The sequence below is a fragment of the Neofelis nebulosa genome, chromosome 2, assembly GCF_028018385.1.
Source record: "Neofelis nebulosa isolate mNeoNeb1 chromosome 2, mNeoNeb1.pri, whole genome shotgun sequence".
Classification (NCBI taxonomy): Eukaryota; Metazoa; Chordata; class Mammalia; order Carnivora; family Felidae; genus Neofelis; species Neofelis nebulosa.
In genome coordinates, this window is record NC_080783.1 from 15,790,252 (window position 1) to 15,806,991 (window position 16,740).

A 16,740-nucleotide genomic window follows, 5' to 3' on the forward strand; every position below is an offset into this window, starting at 1 on the left:
ATAGAGAGACAAGGAGACGGAACGGGAAGAATAGAGTCAGAGACGGAGAAAGCCACACAGAGATACACAGAGGGAGACAGAGACAAAGAGAGCAATAGAAAGTCAAGGAGAGAGGGACACACGTGAAGTGAAAAAAAGAAACAGGGACTCCTCTCCTCTGCGCAGCTGCCACCTCCCTCGGGCTGTCTCTTCCAGGTTCCACGGCTCTGCCCTTCTCTTCCGGGGAAGGGGAGCAGCGTGGGTCCCTCTCCGGGCCGGCCAAGGCCTTGGCACCGCCGGGGATGGGAAGAGAAAGTGGCCGCTGTCGCCCAATCAGCGCGTGTCTCCGCCACCCGGGACGGTCTCCCCGTCGGCCAATCGCAGCTCAGGGCTCCTGACCAAGCTTTGGGTGAAAGAACTAATAAATGCTCCCGAGCCCGGATCCCCGCACTCGGTGTCACGACGGGAGGAGATTCAGGCCGGCCGCGCTCCCACCCCCACCCCCCCCTCCCTGGCTCGTCGCGGCGCTCGCAGCCCCCTCCCCAGCGCCCCCCGCCGCAGGGCCACTCGCTCAGACTCAAACCAAACTTCTCCGCCCTGGGCTCGCGATCCCGGACTCTGGGGCCTCCCTGCCCGCCCCTTTCCCCGGTTCCTTCCCGAGCCGCTCTCTGGACGAGGAGCGGGCAGCCCTCCTGCCCACGTCCCTCCCTCTCTTTCCAGCCTTTTTGGGGAGGGGCTCCCCACGCTCGGGGGCAGTTCCCGAGAGCCGCCAGCACCGCGCTCGCCTTTCTCTTTCGCCTTCACCTGGATATAATTTCCCAGCGAAGCTGCCCCCAGGATGACCACGCTGGCCGGAGCCGTGCCCAGGATGATGCGGCCGGGCCCGGGGCAGAACTACCCGCGCAGCGGCTTCCCTCTGGAAGGTAAGGGTGGGGGTGCGCCTCAGCGCCGCGCGGAGCCCGGGGCCCGAGCCGGGCTGCTCCAGCGTCTCCACAGGCTTCCTCGGCGTGCCCTGGGAGCCCCATTCCCTGGGTGTCCCGACCCCCCCCCCCCCCCCCCCGCCCCGAGCTAACAGTCGGGGAGAGATCTCCGCTCGATTTTCTCCCTGCAAACAGAGCGCAGCTCTTTCTGCAAACCCTCGCGAAGCTCGGCGGCCAGGCCTGCTCTGGGCCGGTCCACTTTCCTCTGCTGTTTTGCAAGTGCGGCGGCGGCGGGGAAGGGATGGACCGGCTTCTGAGCGCCAGAAAGCACCATCTCCGCATTTTGCCCACCCCAGGGCCTTTCAAAATTGTCGCGGCTGCGCGGACATTTGCTAAGCTCTTGTTAGTTCCGAAAGAATTTTCTCGCCGGCCGCAAAGTGCAGTGGCAGGAGCCCGGTGGCTTCGTGCTTGGAATTTTTAGTACTAACCGATTAATTAATTAGAGTTCCATTCATCTCAAGTGGCATCTCGAAGTTTCCATAAACCCTTTTGGGGGAACTGCCTTGCAGTCATCCAGAAGGGAATCCCAAGGCAGGAAGACTTTGGATAGTTGAAGAGGTTGGGGCAGCAAGAGCGGGAAGCTGATCCAGAGGCGTCCTCCCTTCAGGCTGGGTCTGGAGTAGAATGTCATACCTAGAGCATGGATGGAGGTGAAGGGGGCTGCCTGCAGACCCTGCTGTCCTCTGGGTCCCCAGGTGTAACAGGTGACTCGCTACCACCTGAGGCCTCCTTTGGGGACCCTCTTTGACCTTTGGCTGCTGCACTCTCAGCCAGAAACCCCAAGGGCTGTCAGCTCCTCTGAGTCCCTTAGAAAAGGAGTGGTTCCAATTGAACGGGGTTTGGGGGAGTGGAGTTCAGGAGGCCAGCGTCTGGGTAACCTTCTCTCTGCCTGGAGGCCGTTTCTCGAGCAAGCTTCAAGATACTGGCCCGAGGGTCTTCCCTTCCAACCTCCACCCCCTGCCAAAGATGCCACTTTCTCCGGGCCCAAAAGGAAGACAGTTTCTCTGGGGCAAGTTAGTTTGCTGTCGTTGCTCCCCCTTCACACAAGATTATGTGCCCCCGAATTGCTTAATACTTTCAACAGATGTGATTGGAAGAGGAGCTGGGGCTGGGAGCCGGCTGTCTTGCATTTTCGGCTGTGGCTGTAACACGCGGATTGTCCCCAAGCGTCAGGAATTAGGTGGGCTCATCTTCCCGGCTGCTCTCTGTTCTCCAGAAGTGACTTTTCCTTTGCCTCTCTTTTCGCCTTCCGCTCCCAGTGTCCACTCCCCTCGGCCAGGGCCGCGTCAACCAGCTCGGTGGTGTATTTATCAACGGCAGGCCGCTACCCAACCACATCCGCCACAAGATCGTGGAGATGGCCCACCACGGAATCCGGCCCTGCGTCATCTCCCGCCAGTTGCGCGTGTCCCACGGCTGCGTCTCTAAGATCCTGTGCAGGTACCAGGAGACCGGCTCCATCCGTCCCGGTGCCATTGGTGGCAGCAAACCCAAGGTGAGTGCTGGGGCCTGGCCCTGGAGGCCTCCAGGCCTGTGGTCTCCCCGGTTAGGGAGGATCGGGGCAGGGGGCAAGGACGCTCATCTGGGGCTTTCCAAGGAGTTATTTTTCAAGACTAGAAAGAGGTGTTGGGGGGGAGGGGAGGAGAACAAGGTTGCTGCCTGGGCGCTGGTCCTTGATAAACGCTAAGGGAAAACTCCAGCCTTTTTGCAAAGGAGATACAGCATTTTTAAGAATGTCCCGGAACCCTAGAATACTCATCAAATTATTTTAATAGGCAAACACATAAAGCATGCAACTGTGCGTGCCCACCTGTTGCTGGTTTCCCAAGAATCTTCCCAGCTCCGACCCACTGCACCACTTTTGCCAGATCTAAAGAGCCACTTTTGGTTTTCTAAATGGTTTCTCTCCCAACTTCTGTCCCCAATCTCCTCCAGTCCAAATTGTCTTCAGGGAGTCAAAAGCTAGGGTGATTTGTTTCCTTTGTAATGGGCAGATTACTTGGCATTTAAAAAGCAGTTTGGTACTATCCTCAAATTATTTTGGTTCCTTTTAAAAAATGAAGGAGTCACACTGGCTAAGACTCAGTGGGAGGGGATTGCAGTGGGTCTGCCTTTTCTTCTGGATGTGGGGAAAATCCAATATAATTTTCTAGTTGCCACGGGGCAAAATCGAAAGGAGGATTCTGGCAAACCGAAGACTTCCAAACACCTTCCTTCCTCCCACTCCTAGCTCCCTTTCCAACCTCTCTGAGAATCTCTAGAAACAACTTTTATTGAGAGAGAGAGAGAAAAAAAAAAAAGACCCAGTGTTTCAAATTATCCGTATTTGTTTATCCACTCTGATTTTTTAAAACCCATATAATCACCTTTTACATTGCATTCTGCTCTTGAGGGTAGCTAAAATCTTGTGCTTATTTTTGGAGAGGTGCGAGTTGTAGCTGTAACTTGATTTTTCTGCTTCTCCTTCAGACATTCCCCTTTTTAGTTTCGTTTTCATGTTTCTGTGTAAGGAGTTGACTTTATTTTCAGGGATCAGAAAGTAAACCCCTCTCCCCCAAGATGTTATAAGTCTTCTTAATTTACCCTAAGTGCCCAAGCTTACCTAGGGAGGAACAGGGTCGACAGGGGTGAGGTGATCTCATTTCTACCCCTTCCTAAAAGTAAATTGCTCCAGAGAACGGGGTCCTTTTGCTAACAAGGGGGACCTTCCCAGGGGATTCAGGAAGGAGCATCCCACCGGGCCTGGAGGCGATGGGGCCACCACATTTGGCCCAGAGTCCTGGGTACCAACGCCTGCCTGCCTGTTCTCTTAAAGCAGGTGACAACGCCTGACGTGGAGAAGAAAATTGAGGAATACAAAAGAGAGAACCCGGGCATGTTCAGCTGGGAAATTCGAGACAAATTACTCAAGGACGCTGTCTGTGATCGAAACACTGTGCCCTCAGGTATGAGGCCCATTAACATCTTCCCCAGGCGCCGCCGTCAGTCGCTATTCCCCGCGCGGGTCATCCAAGCCACAATCACCCCAGAGATCGATCCGGGCGATCGGGAGGCAGCCCCTCCCAGGGCCCTGAAATATTCACGAGCCAGACGCGCTCTGGGTGTTTTACCCAGGGAGGGCTGAGCTGCTGGTCCTGGGGTTGAGAGACCGCCAACGGCTCCCCAAAGAGGATTTCTGTCGAGGACGAAAGCAGGAAACGCGAGGCGGAGGCCAACTGTTTATTAATATTGATGTTCCCTTTTAAAGAGAAACAAATGTTTTGGTAACCCCAACCGAAGGGAGATGGGGCCGCGCCAGCCCAGGCCCTGCCTAGTGCGCAAAGGAGGGGAGGCTTCGGCAACGGCCCGGCTTTTTCCCGAGAGTCCCAGGGACCATCCGGCGCCCCCGGCAGCCGGGGGGAAGGCGGAGAGAGGGGCGAACGCAGGGCGAGCGCGCGGGCGCACGGGAGAGTTTGTTTTTAATTAAAAGGAAACTCCCTCCCCCCCCCCCCCCACCACCCCTGCGAGAACGAGATATTTCAGAGTATGGATTTGTTTACCAGACTGGAATCTGGAAAAAATAAATGGGGGAGAGTGCATTTTCTTTTGATTTTTTACAATAGGAAACGATTCTGCAGTTGAAATTTAAACCCTTTATAGCCTCAAAAAAACGTTGAATTGCAGGGGACGGGTCCGCTGTGGTTCTTCCTCCCTTAACGCGAACCGAGGGGGTCCAATACCCAGGTGGTGGTAGGGGTGGTGGGCTGGCCGGAGAGTTCTCTTGGACTGGAGATCCAGAGCCCCGTCTATAGGGTCAAAAAGGAGAATGCTTTCTGCCAAGAGGGACACGGACGGCGGCTCCCGGCCCTAACTTGGGAGGTGAGGGCTTCCCAGGCTTCGGGCTCCCAGTAGCTCCGCGTAGATAGGTGCAGACTGTGTGGTGGGGGGATTGGAGTGGGCGGGTGAATGGGGTGGTAGAACGACGGAGACACAGGCGAGGACACAGGCGACTTGTGCAAGGCAGCCTCTCTACGGCTCGGGTCGGGGGTTCGGGGCTCCTACGGCCCGGCCTGGCACGGCTCAGTCGTCCGCGCTCCCTCCCTCCCCCCCGCGCCTCCAGTGAGTTCCATCAGCCGCATCCTGAGGAGTAAATTCGGGAAAGGCGAAGAGGAGGAGGCTGACCTGGAGAGGAAGGAGGCAGAGGAGAGCGAGAAGAAGGCGAAACACAGCATCGACGGCATCCTGAGCGAGCGAGGTAAGCGGCGGCGCGCTCGGGCGGCGCACGGAGGCCCGCGCCTCGGCCACGTCCGCGCTCTGACGTCGGCGCCCAGAGCGCCGGCCAGCTCCCGCGGGTGTCAAGGTCTCTCCCTTGGTACCCACTGCACCCGCGTACGGAGCATTCACATGAAAGACCAGAGACGCACTTGAAATTAAAACAAAAATCTCTGGTCTTTTTTTTTTTTTTTTTTTTTCTACTTTGTAAGCCTTTCTTCTGTACCAGTCTCAGCCCCTTGGAGTCTGGAACCGCGAGCTGCGGTTTGGTGAAGGGCTTCCCACTTGCCCTCAGGTATACAGGACCAGGCGTGGGGGTTTGAGGGGCTGGGGACAGTCTGTGAGTCCCCGGAAGCTGAAGGAACTTTTGCGCCCTCAGGAAAGGCCCAGATTTCCAGAGTTTCCCATTATCAGAGGAAGGGCGGGGAGAGAAGGATTCAAAACTCTTTGGCGCAGCGGGGGGGCCCCCAAATTCCGCGCCTTATACATACATACATGTAAGTTGGCTGTTTTGTGCTTTAAATTGTTTTTCAAATGCGATAGGGTTGGATTTCTGTGTGTGTCTAGGAAGTAAAACCAGCCTAAGATGTGGGCTCTTGGGCCCGCCGTTTTGGCACCCTGTCTCCACGGGAAGGCACAGGCCACCTGCTCCCTGTTGGCTGTGACCTGGCATCATCAAGAGAAAGTCTCTCCTTTGGAGCCATAGGTGCGGCTTCCTTCTCGTCTACCTGCAGCACTTGGTCTGGAGAGTCTAAAGGTGTCCCGCCCCCGCCCAAGGAAAGGCAGCCCCCCAGGGGAGGTAGAAGTTGAACCAGAAAGGGGTCCCTGCAGCAGTTTTCCTGTGAGCAGTTTTGGCCTTGGGGATGGTTGCACCTCTTCAAAGGCATGGACGGTGGGGAGGCACCTGGAGTCCCAGCCATGCCTAGAGTTCCTGCTTCTGGGCCTGGACTTTGGTGGGTAGAGATGAGTTTTGACTTGCCTTAGAAGGGCAGGCGGCTCTCCAGATGGGCTTGAACACCCACTGTGACTTCCAGAGTCAGGACTGTGGCTTCCAGAGTCAGGACTGCGGGTAGAAAGCTGGTTACTGCTTTTGCCTTCATTGCCCAACCTGGCGGATGGCAGCAGCTTTGCGAACCGATGCCAGCTCTGTACACAACCTTGAAGGGACACTCAGACTTAGATGTTACAAACCCAAACAGCAGATTTCAGGGATACACAGAAGCCTAGATGCTCCGGTACACACGGACAACCAAGAAAAGACACCCCCAACCACGGCAGGGAGATACACATGCTGTTGTTTCCCTCCCTTTAAAGCAGGGGACTCACAAGGTCTTAGTCTAAGCCTCTCCTCTGGGAGGGGTGATTTGCTGCTCTAGTCTCTGAGGAGACACCCCAGCTTTTATTCCAGACCTAGATGGAGCAGAGAGGTACTGGTGAGGGAGGAAGGAGAGGAACCAGCTAATCCCAAACCCAACGGGCCCCTGCGGGCACAGGGGCAAGAAGCCCAGAGCTATCAGAGAGGCTCAGGAAGGGGGGGGGGGCACGGCTTTGCTACTTGTTGCTGGAGGCACCGGCGGCCGAGCGGCCGCTCCCTCACAGCACAGGCAACCGAGGCCCAGGAGACAAAACGCCCCAAATGAGCTGGTCAAACATTTGTACAACTTTTCCAGCTTTTACAAAGAAGGCCTTCTCTACACAATCTACACTTGGAGATGAACTTGGGAGACAAAGCCTGGAGAGTCCATTGAAACTCACACTTTAGCTCGGCCCAGACAAAGCTCCAGCTCGCAGCAGCTTGATGTGAACAAAGGAAGGCAACCTTTTTATAATTCAAGGAGAAAAGAAGAGAAAACAGCCCCACAAAGGGCTGAGAATAGACATTATGGGCTTGCAATGAGGGATGAATTATTCAATGAGCTCCAATAGCTGCTGCGCCAGGAAGTTTTATGGACTCTCCAGCGTGGAAAAAGTGGCTATTTCACCTACAAAATGTTTCTAGTCTTTTGGGCCGTCTAGCTGGGCCGGCTGCCATTCAAGGGCAATTGCTACCATTTTTAAAATCAGAGTATTCTCCCCAGCGGGGGCTGTGCCGTTGAAAACACACACACTCCGCGGAGGCTGAAGCCTAATTTAATTTGGGGTTGTCAGAGAGGATACAGCGACCGTTTCTTCAGCGGCTCTAGCTCCCTTTCCAGATAAGCCCTGGAGGGCATATGGGGCCCAGAGAAAGGACAAGTGTAGGAGTGAAATATAGTTTAAAGGGAAATCTAGGAACCTAAAAAAATTACCTCAGTTCTTTGGGCACCAAAAGTCATCGACTGCCCCCGCTTGTAAAACGGGATGAATGTTGATAAAGGGGTCTGAGTTCTCTGGGGGAGGGGGAGGAGGCTGGCCTAGAAAGGACCTTTGGGTGCTCTGAGCAGGGGACGCGCTTTCTCTGGAGGTTCCAGCTTCCTTGCGGGGTCGGGAAGGGGGGCGACGGAAGCTGAGACTGGCTTGCCAGGAGACGTCTTTCCGCTTGTCAGACTCGAGGGCACAGGAAGAGAGGCACCCCGAAAGAGGTCAGAACTGCCTTCGCTTTTCTCCAGCGTTTGGCCTTTCTTCTAGGTGACCCCCTTTACCTTCTCAACTTTCCCTCGTCCCTTGCCCAATCCAAGGGCAGCGCGGCGTGCTGACTCGGCGCGCTCAGGCCCTTGCGCCCTGGAGCGCACTAGACGCTGTGCAGCCCTCCTCCGTCCGTCCTTCCAGCTCCTTTGCCCGGGTGAAAGGAGAAAGCTGGGAGGCCGGGGGACAGCAAACCGTCCCCCATCCCCACCCCCACCCCGCTTGGTCCCGGCCCTCCGGCCAGCACCGTGATCGGAACAGGCGCAGTCGCAGGAGCCAAGCCCCGGTCGCAGCATCGGGGGCTGTGGGCACAGCCTCCGCCGCGGCCACTCAATGGGCGCCTCTGTTCCTCCCCCAGCGCGGCGGAGCGGGCCCGCGGGCGCCGTCACAATGGGTCGGCCCCCACTCCTGCGCCCTGCGCCAAAGCGCCGCGCCGCGCCGCCCCCTCCCTTGCGCTCCGGCCGGCTCGAAGCTTAGCTCGCCGGGCTGCAGCCGACTCAATTGCCTCCTTTATGTCCTTCTCACTTTCATCTAGACACAGCCCGCCTCCCCCCCCTTCTTCTCCTTTTTTTCCCCCCTCTCTTGCCTGAGGCTCACATTAGTGAAATTTCTGCAGCCTCCCCCCATTTTTTTCTTATTTTAAAGAAAGCCCTTAACACAAAAGCAGTGACTAATCAATAGAAAGTGCTCCTTCATCATCTCCTCCTCCTCCTCCTCCTCCTCCTCCTCCTCCTCCTCCTCCTCCCTCCCTCCCTCCCTCCCCCCTCCTCCTCCTCCTCCAGCAGGGTGACGCTTTTCCTGTTTGTGAGTTTTGGGAAACATTTTTGCTTTGTGCCGTAATGGAATTAGAGGACAGATGAGGACTGTAAATGGACACGCGACGGCAAGACTCTCGCTTAAATATTTAGATGCAACATTACAATTACCGACTTGTTGCAGAGGCTTTGATGTGGCAGTTCGGGAGTGCGAGGGGGAGAGAGGCCAGATTGCCCAATTGATGTTTTGATTGAGGCTGGAGATACACTTTCCTAGGACTTTCCTTTCCCGCTTTAAAAATCACTAGTGAGCGTGGGAGGTTTGCAACAGTTTCAAAGATTGAGCTCAGAGACCGCAAGCATAGGTCGGTTGGGGCTTATACTCCATTCATATCTCTCCCTTCCTATTTGACATTTATGAAAAGCAGGTCTGTGTGGTTTTTTTGTTTTTTGTTTGTTTGTTTGAGAAAGTAAAAGTGACCAAAGTTTTGCTCGTGTTTTGTTTGAAACCTTGCGAGCTTTTCTGAAATAACTAGGACGCTGTCAGTTTTTCCGCGGGGCAGAAGATAAAGCGAGTAAAAACGCACAGAAGTTTTAAAGGCCCTTGAAATATTTCGTTTCCAATGGAATCATGAAAAGAACACTTTATCATTGACGGGGGCGCTACTGAAGTCGAGAGGAACGAAGGCCATTTCTTCCCCCCGACTTAGCAAGGGAAGGACGTTTTGGCGCGAGGCAAAGCGGGGGAGGGGGGGAGGAACTTTCCCACAGACTGAAATCCCGGGGTATAAGATCTTAGGTTTGTGGCATCGGAACCTTTATTAAAGTGGACAGGCCACTCTCCAAGTCCGTTTGTCAGAATCCTAAATTTGACCCCAATGTCGCCTTCTAGTCTTTTGAGTGAAGTTTATGTTTTCTGAAATCCTTAAAATACGCAACAAGGAAATAGCACCCATGTAAAAGTGTATTGGAAATATCAGCACTTGAATTAAATTAAAACACCAGGCTGGGTCCTTTTCAGGGACGTAATGGTAGCGATTTTCCTGTTGGAATGATGAGAGAGAGAAAGAGAGAGAGAGAGGGAGAGGGAGGGGGAGAGAAAGAAAGAAAGAAAACAAAAGAGGAAAGAAAAAAGAAAACCACCAGAGTTCAGATCTTGCAGGTTTTTCTTTTTTGCTTGTTTGTTTGGCTGCTGTATGCTTACTTTCTGGCCTTATTGAAAACATGCAGATTTTCTAATTAATGCTTGAAATCGTATGTTTATTTTGGGGCTTGATTTGATTGTTGATAGCACCGGAACGGGGACTAGGGGCTTCAAGTGCGTAATAATTACTGAAGGGTCATTTAAGAGTCCCCAGGGCTTCGCAATAAAACCCACCGGGGCGGTGAGGCGGAACCAGCAAGTGCCCCGAGGTTCAGGAGAGTGGGATATGTGGAAATCAATCAGGTGAATAGGAGCGTTGCCACTGAACTCAATTTCCATGAATAAATATGTTTTCAAGACAAAAAAAAAAAAAATCCCTCCTAACCATAAGGTTAAATGTTTAAGCTGCACATAAGTAAATAGCCAATGAAAGTTAAAAGTCGCAACATCAGCCCTAAACAAAGAGTAAGACCAAGTTTGTTCAGGACTGAGGACAGAGAAGGTTCAGTTCGGTGGGGTTCTAGACAGGTAACTTATTTATGTGGGTAAATAAAGATTAAAGAACCATTAAGAATGTACATATATAACTAACAAGACACTAACAGGCAATTAAGCAGTCAGTTTAATGCCTTATCTCACTGGCTGCTCTGGGGTTGTTTTACAACTAGGAATTAAAATCTGAAAAGGAAGTTTTCAGCAGCTCTGGCCAAATATTGATTAAGTAGCTGTTTGTTGATAGCATTGTTACGCATTAAAAGGCCGGGATCGCGGCCCCTCAGTGGCCATCTTCTATTGTGAGGGATTCTTAACCACAGAGATCAAAGCGGGATCATTTCAACTTATCTGTCTTGGAAAATCCTCCTTTTCCTCTGAAATCTCTAAGGAGGATTGGCCAAATTCTCTTTAAGAAATAGGAACCCAAACCAGTTACACGTCGTAGGTTTGTAGAGAAGAGACGCATGGGGTGTTTTTAATTATCCTATGGTGGTTTCTTGTTTAGAGCTTAGGCTAAGATGGTGAATTTATCATCAAGTAGATTCTCATTTTTGGAGGGTGGCCGGAGGCATGGCACCTACCATTCTCTCATCCCTAAATTTCTAAACGTGGAACTTGCTTTCGCCGCAGTTGCCCTCGAAGCTGGAAGGATGGAAAGGAAAGATGTCAGATTTTTATGTAAAACTAGGTGGGGACTAGTTAAATACACAGGAAACTGGGAGTTACACTAAGTATGTTTCTCTACATGTGCTTCTATATTTTTTGTTTACATGAGTCTCATGCATCTTTTTAACCCTCTATAATGTAGGAGTGGATATGTATTTGTGTATAGTTTGTGCATCGTTAGAGTTTTTTTTTTTGTTTTTTTTTTTTTTAATTTTTTTTTTCAACATTTTTTATTTATTTTGGGACAGAGAGAGACAGAGCATGAACGGGGGAGGGGCAGAGAGAGAGGGAGACGCAGAAACGGAAACAGGCTCCAGGCTCCGAGCCATCAGCCCAGAGCCCGACGCGGGGCTCTAACTCACGGACCGCGAGATCGTGACCTGGCTGAAGTCGGACGCTTAACCGACTGCGCCACCCAGGCGCCCCTCGTTAGAGTTTATAAGTTGCTCACTATGAATTATGCTGGCAGTAAACTATATCCATTTGCACAAAGACTTATTTGTCCAATGGATTACACTTTCTAGAGTCATCAGAATTTGAGATAATAGCACAACCTCCCAATTCTTATTCAGCCCTTCTGTTTAATGCTAGGAAAAAAATTTCCCTGAATGATTTTATGACTTTTTAGCTGTTGATGTTTAGATGAACTATTAGACTTTTTTTTTAAGTTTAAGAATTCAATATATCTAGATAAATTTTTCTTTTATTATGAGAGTTAAAATTCCTGCAAGACCTTTTTTAGAAATACCATCTCTGTGCTTAATTTGCAAATTCCAACAAATCACTCTGAGGTTGTGAAATTTATGCCAGATTCAGGCTTTGGCTATTCAAATATGCATCGTGGATCTGTCTTTCTGAATCTTCTTCTCTGATTGTGTTCATTGAAGTCCTAAATAATTGTGCATAGGGCTTTATTTTATTTTATTTTGTTTTTATTCTTTCTTATTCACTCTTGAACAAGATGAGTCTTGACGTACAGAATTACTAGTGGATATTTTCTATTCTATTATCATCTCTCAATTAATTAATAACCTACCTGTGCTCAAATGTTCTTTGATATAGTCCCAATCATTCAGTGTAGAGCAACTGTCTGAAAAAGATTAAGCTGGAAGTGTGAGTCAGCTCAGATCTGTTATGGTTACCCTGTCCTGGGTCCAGATGCAGCATTAGGGCGTTCTTTGTTGCATACGTCATATGTACATGTATATGAAATATACATATGGAGCTTAAGTGACTGTTCCCCCTTGGGTATCAGGCTATGTATTCCTATACTGTGAAGGCGGGGGGCAGCAGAATCGAGCTCCAAACTGGGTCTGATCTCAGTACCAAGGCAGAATTCCTGATATGAGAATTGGCTTATGTCAATTATATCTCAATCAAGTTGGGGGGGAAAAATACGATTTGATATTATTGTAAAAAAAAAAAAAAAAAAAAAGGATGGGCTGCCTTTCACCGAGGAACTATGATCAGAGAAAGTGGAAGGGAATTTCAGAAGTTGTCTTTCTCTTGGAAGATGCACAGCAAATCAGGAACAGAGGACCATCTTCTGCTCTATTGGGAAAGATTTTCTTGCCCTGTACCTGCTAGTCTCCGGTGGAGAGGGTCACAGTGCACCTTTCAGCTCTGCCTTGTGGTGTCGGGCCAAACACTGAGCCTCAAAAGCATGGAACTTTTGCTGGAATAAAGACCTCTGTCTTCTAAGAAATCTTTCTCTCAAATTATCTGTATTAGGATTATGCTCCCCAAACATATAATTTCCAGTTTGTTACTGGAACGCGCACAGTTATCAAAATGCCCATTAACATTATAAAACATATGTTCAGGGGAGAGGAGTTAGAAACGTCATCATTGTCAGAAGCAGATATGAAAACCATGCAAAGCAGTTGCTGAGGACACTTGAGGAAAGGTTTTATGAATTCGTACCTTCAATGTTGGTTTTCCTTCCTTCCTGATAAAAACTAAGACTAACAGACTTCTGCGATGGAAGTGACCACTTCTCTTTAAGGTAGAAGAAAGTGCCTCATAATAAAGGGTGATGAGAAATTTAGAATTTGATTCAATGCACATTTCTCCTAAGAAGGGCAATCTTGAGAAAGAGTTTTATCCTGCACATTGCATGTAGCAAAGTTTGTAGCATTTTGATTTTTGTTGCAGGATTTTAAGTAAACAACAACAAAGAAACTCTTCTCGTTGGGGTGAAGCAACTTGATCAAAGTAGTCTGAGTTTTTATGTCCTCCTTACTGCAGTGATTGAGGAATCAATCTCCCTCAGTAAAACAAATTAGAAGACATGACAGGCAACAAGAAGCTAGCTGTATATTTGTCTCCTTCACCTATATTTTGGGATTTTGTGACTATATGCACTTTTCTTTGGCCAGATTCAATGCATCTACAACAGTATATTAACATAAAATCTCAGTTCTGGGGGGGGGGTAATCAATGGATTCCATTTAAAAATAGCTGTTCAAAACGCTTTGTGACGAGGATAGGAGAGACTCTTCTTGGCTGAGGGAGAGGAAATACCACTGATTTTCAGCATTAACAAATGTCCAGGGTCATATTGGGAATTCAAATAGTATAGTTTTACGGAGGCTTAAATGTAAATTTTCAGAATTTTTATAATCGGCTGGTAGGCATATTTTTGGAAACTGCCGCAGAATTAAATGTCCTTGCCTTCATGTCGTTAGATGGAAATAATAAGTAAGTTAGGGTAGAATAGTTAAGAAAAGAAAGTTAATTGCTGTGCAATTAAACCAATGGGATTGGTTTGGTTTTTAATGTACTTTTATAGTAAATATTTACACGGTCACGCACAAATTTGCATTAAAAAAAATTTTTTTTTTAACGTTTATTTATTTTTGAGACAGAGAGAGACAGAGCATGAACAGGGGAGGGGCAGAAGAGAGGGAGACACAGAATGGGAAACAGGCTCCAGGCTCTGAGCCATCTGCCCAGAGCCTGATGCAGGGCTCGAACTCACAGACCGCGAGATCGTGACCTGAGCCGAAGTCGGACGCTTAACCGACTGAGCCACCCAGGCGCCCCACAAATTTGCATTTTTAATAGAAAGCTTGCATTTGTAGGCTAGTGATTTTATACATACACCGCAATGCTAATAGTACAGTCAATATATACCCTTCTTATCTCTGTTTTTTGGCAAACCCTAATATAGACATGACTTATCCAGTCTACAGGCACTTGGGCATTGTATGGGGATATTAATATCTTCCTTATTTTCCTTATAGGGCTTATCTTTTTTAAAAAACATTTTTAAATGTTTATTTATTTTTGAGAGGGAGAGAGAGAGAGCGAGCACAAGCAAGGGAGGGGAAGAGAGAGAGAGAGAGGGAGACACAGAATCCGAAGCAGGCTCCAGGCTCTGAGCTGTTACCGCAGAGCCTGAGGCAAGGCTCAAACCCACAAACTGTGAGATCATGACCTGAGCCAAAGTCAGATGCTTAACCAACTGAGTCACCCAGGCACCCCCAAAAGCATTTTATTTTTAAATAACTGTAGACTTATGGAGTCTGTCTTCAAACATGTTAAAGTTTGGCCAGTTTTCAAATATATTACCATGATTAAGAAAATCTTGGCGTGTGTGTGTGTGTGTGTGTGTGTGTGTGTGTGTATGTCTCAGTTACCATGGTTGAGCTTAACCTGAACTAAAGAAAATTAATTGGTCCAATTCATTTTGTTATAAGAAAAGCCACAGGTTTCTTCTTTTTGAATTCCTACTTGGCCAGTTTCCTGATTGAGTGTTTCTTGTATGTTCTGACTTAATCACACCCAAAGTCCTCTTTCCTGCCTTTGCTTGCATTGTAAGAGCCCAGTACCCAAGGTAAAAGGGGCCTTGCCTCCCTTATTTTACTCTAAAATTGAGACCAACCACACTTCAGGTGTGATCCCCTTGAACTTCGGCTTTGAAGTCTATAAGATGGGGCACATCATACTACTTTCCCAGGGTGATATGAGAAGAAAATGAGAAAGTGCAAGTTATGTGCAAATTACACGTATGATAGGAACACTCAAAATCTTGGGGGAGAAAACCTTCTGAACGTGCAGAAAATGACCAGCCTGCTGGCAGATGGGCTCTGCCCAAAGGCAGATAAAAGCTTAATTCAGGGCTTAGGAGCAACAATGAAGAAACACACACACACACACACACACACACACACACACACACACACACAGAGTCCACTTTCACTGAGTCAAAAAGATTGAGTCTGTAAGCAACTATTTAATGTAACAGATTTTATTGTCTTAATAGATAAGAAAAATAACAAAATTCTAAAGCCATTCACTGAGATGTCAAAAGATATTTCTAAATTATGTTTTTCTCCTAGTTCTACAAAGATTACTTTTCTCTCTTAGATTCACTTGGCTCTTTAAGAGCCCTCCATATCAAACTTTTCTTCGATTTTTTTTTTTTTTTTTGCACAAGTTCTTTTCTCTCCAGAGATTGACAAACAAGTTGTTGTTTGAAAACCGGTCTCATACATGCATTCTTACTTGTGAAATTCTGTTGCAATGCTGCATTTTCCGGAATTGGTCTGGCATCATCTCTCATTCTGTCTGTCCCCTCTTCAGCCCACTCCGTGTTCTTAAATATCTCCTTAGCTCCGCACGTGAGATTTTGTGCATTCTTCTTTCTTTGTGCATGATTCTTCTTAACCCCTCTCCTATCAAATTCGAGTTCAGAAATATTAAAGAAACTTTCCAAAATAGCATTCGTGAAGTTGGAGGATACATTTCGGTGACCTTTCTATTCGATTTCCCTCCATCCAGTTCCCCGAGCTCGGGAACTTGTGTGTTGTGTTTTCCGGGGTGCCGTTTGGAGAGTTGAAAACAAAGTAGCCTGGCTTGTGAGGCTTGGGGGGAGGGGGCTGGAGAGCTCCTGGCCCGCGTTTCCCCTGCTGGAGCGCCTTGCTGGTGCAGCCACTGCAGAAAAGGAAGGTTGTTTTCTTATCCCCGCATGCACTGGTCTGACCTGTCTCTGAAATAGGTCAGGCTGGGGCACAGCCAGTTTATGCAGCTGTTGGGGCTTAGGCGTCCCGGCAGGCGGCCCCCAGTGAACTGATAAAAATTCGCTGGCGAGCCATTGGGCCTTCCTTCTGGACTGTGCTGCACCCCTGCGCCCTCCCCCCCCCAAGGCTTTTAGATGCAAGAGGACTCCTGGATTATGGGGGCCAACTCTCAGCCTCAAAAGGGAAGCGTTCTTTTATTCCAGGGATTGTACTCTTGTTGATGCAAACGTTCAAAAGAAATATATACTTTGTCAGATTTCATTTTTAAATCGTCCCATTTACTTTGACTGAGTAAAGCATTCACTCTGCGCCTAATTCCAAAGATACAGAAGGATTTACAGGAACAGGTGTTAATAGGTTTTCTTCCCATCTATGTCCCTCAGTATCTTGGTCACCCCTCTAGTCTACACATAAATAATTACATTGCTCTCTCTCTCTAAAAAATATTCTCCCTCCTTTTGCACAAATGGTAGCTCACTATAGAAACTATTCTGTGCCTTGCTTTTTTTTTTTCTTTCCATTTGAGACTATATCTCAGCAATTACTCCACATCAGGGTCTGATGGTCTCCACAGCCTTTTGTATAGCTGTATAATATTCCATTGCGATGGCAAAAGGTGATTTATTTAGCATTAGATAGTGTCCAATCTAACGTGTGTGAGTTTATTTATAAAATAATTCCTCCATGGTAGGGACAAAGAGAAAGTGTTTGCAACTTTGGTGGCTTTGGTGGAATTTTAGTACTGTGTCGAGAACAAATCATGGGATACTTAGCATGGAGCAGGAGCATGCTGGCTACGTGCACGAGAGAAATGAAACAGTTTTCTCTACCGCTGTGTGTTT

At 48.9% G+C, this 16,740-nt stretch overlaps 1 protein-coding gene and 1 long non-coding RNA gene across 3 annotated transcripts in view; one reads left to right on the forward strand and one right to left on the reverse strand.

Annotated features, from left to right (window-relative positions):
- Positions 1-490: 490 nt before the first annotated feature.
- PAX3 (paired box 3) overlaps positions 491-16,740 on the forward strand; it is a 99,516-nt gene continuing 83,266 nt past the window's right edge. Inside the window, exons 1-4 of one of the 2 annotated variants that reach the window (XM_058703540.1) lie at positions 491-902; positions 2,219-2,454; positions 3,775-3,904; positions 5,059-5,193. In XM_058703540.1, coding sequence (XP_058559523.1) covers positions 818-902; positions 2,219-2,454; positions 3,775-3,904; positions 5,059-5,193 — 586 coding nt within the window. In that variant the 5' untranslated portion in view covers positions 491-817. The remainder of the gene's footprint in view (positions 903-2,218; positions 2,455-3,774; positions 3,905-5,058; positions 5,194-16,740) is intronic. The other variant, XM_058703548.1, reaches the window with a different exon arrangement.
- Positions 5,488-7,826, reverse strand: LOC131497344 (uncharacterized). The gene is made up of 3 exons (XR_009254908.1): positions 7,499-7,826; positions 6,537-6,620; positions 5,488-6,367 (listed from the first exon to the last, which is right to left on the reverse strand). It is a non-coding gene; the product is annotated as an uncharacterized LOC131497344 (long non-coding RNA).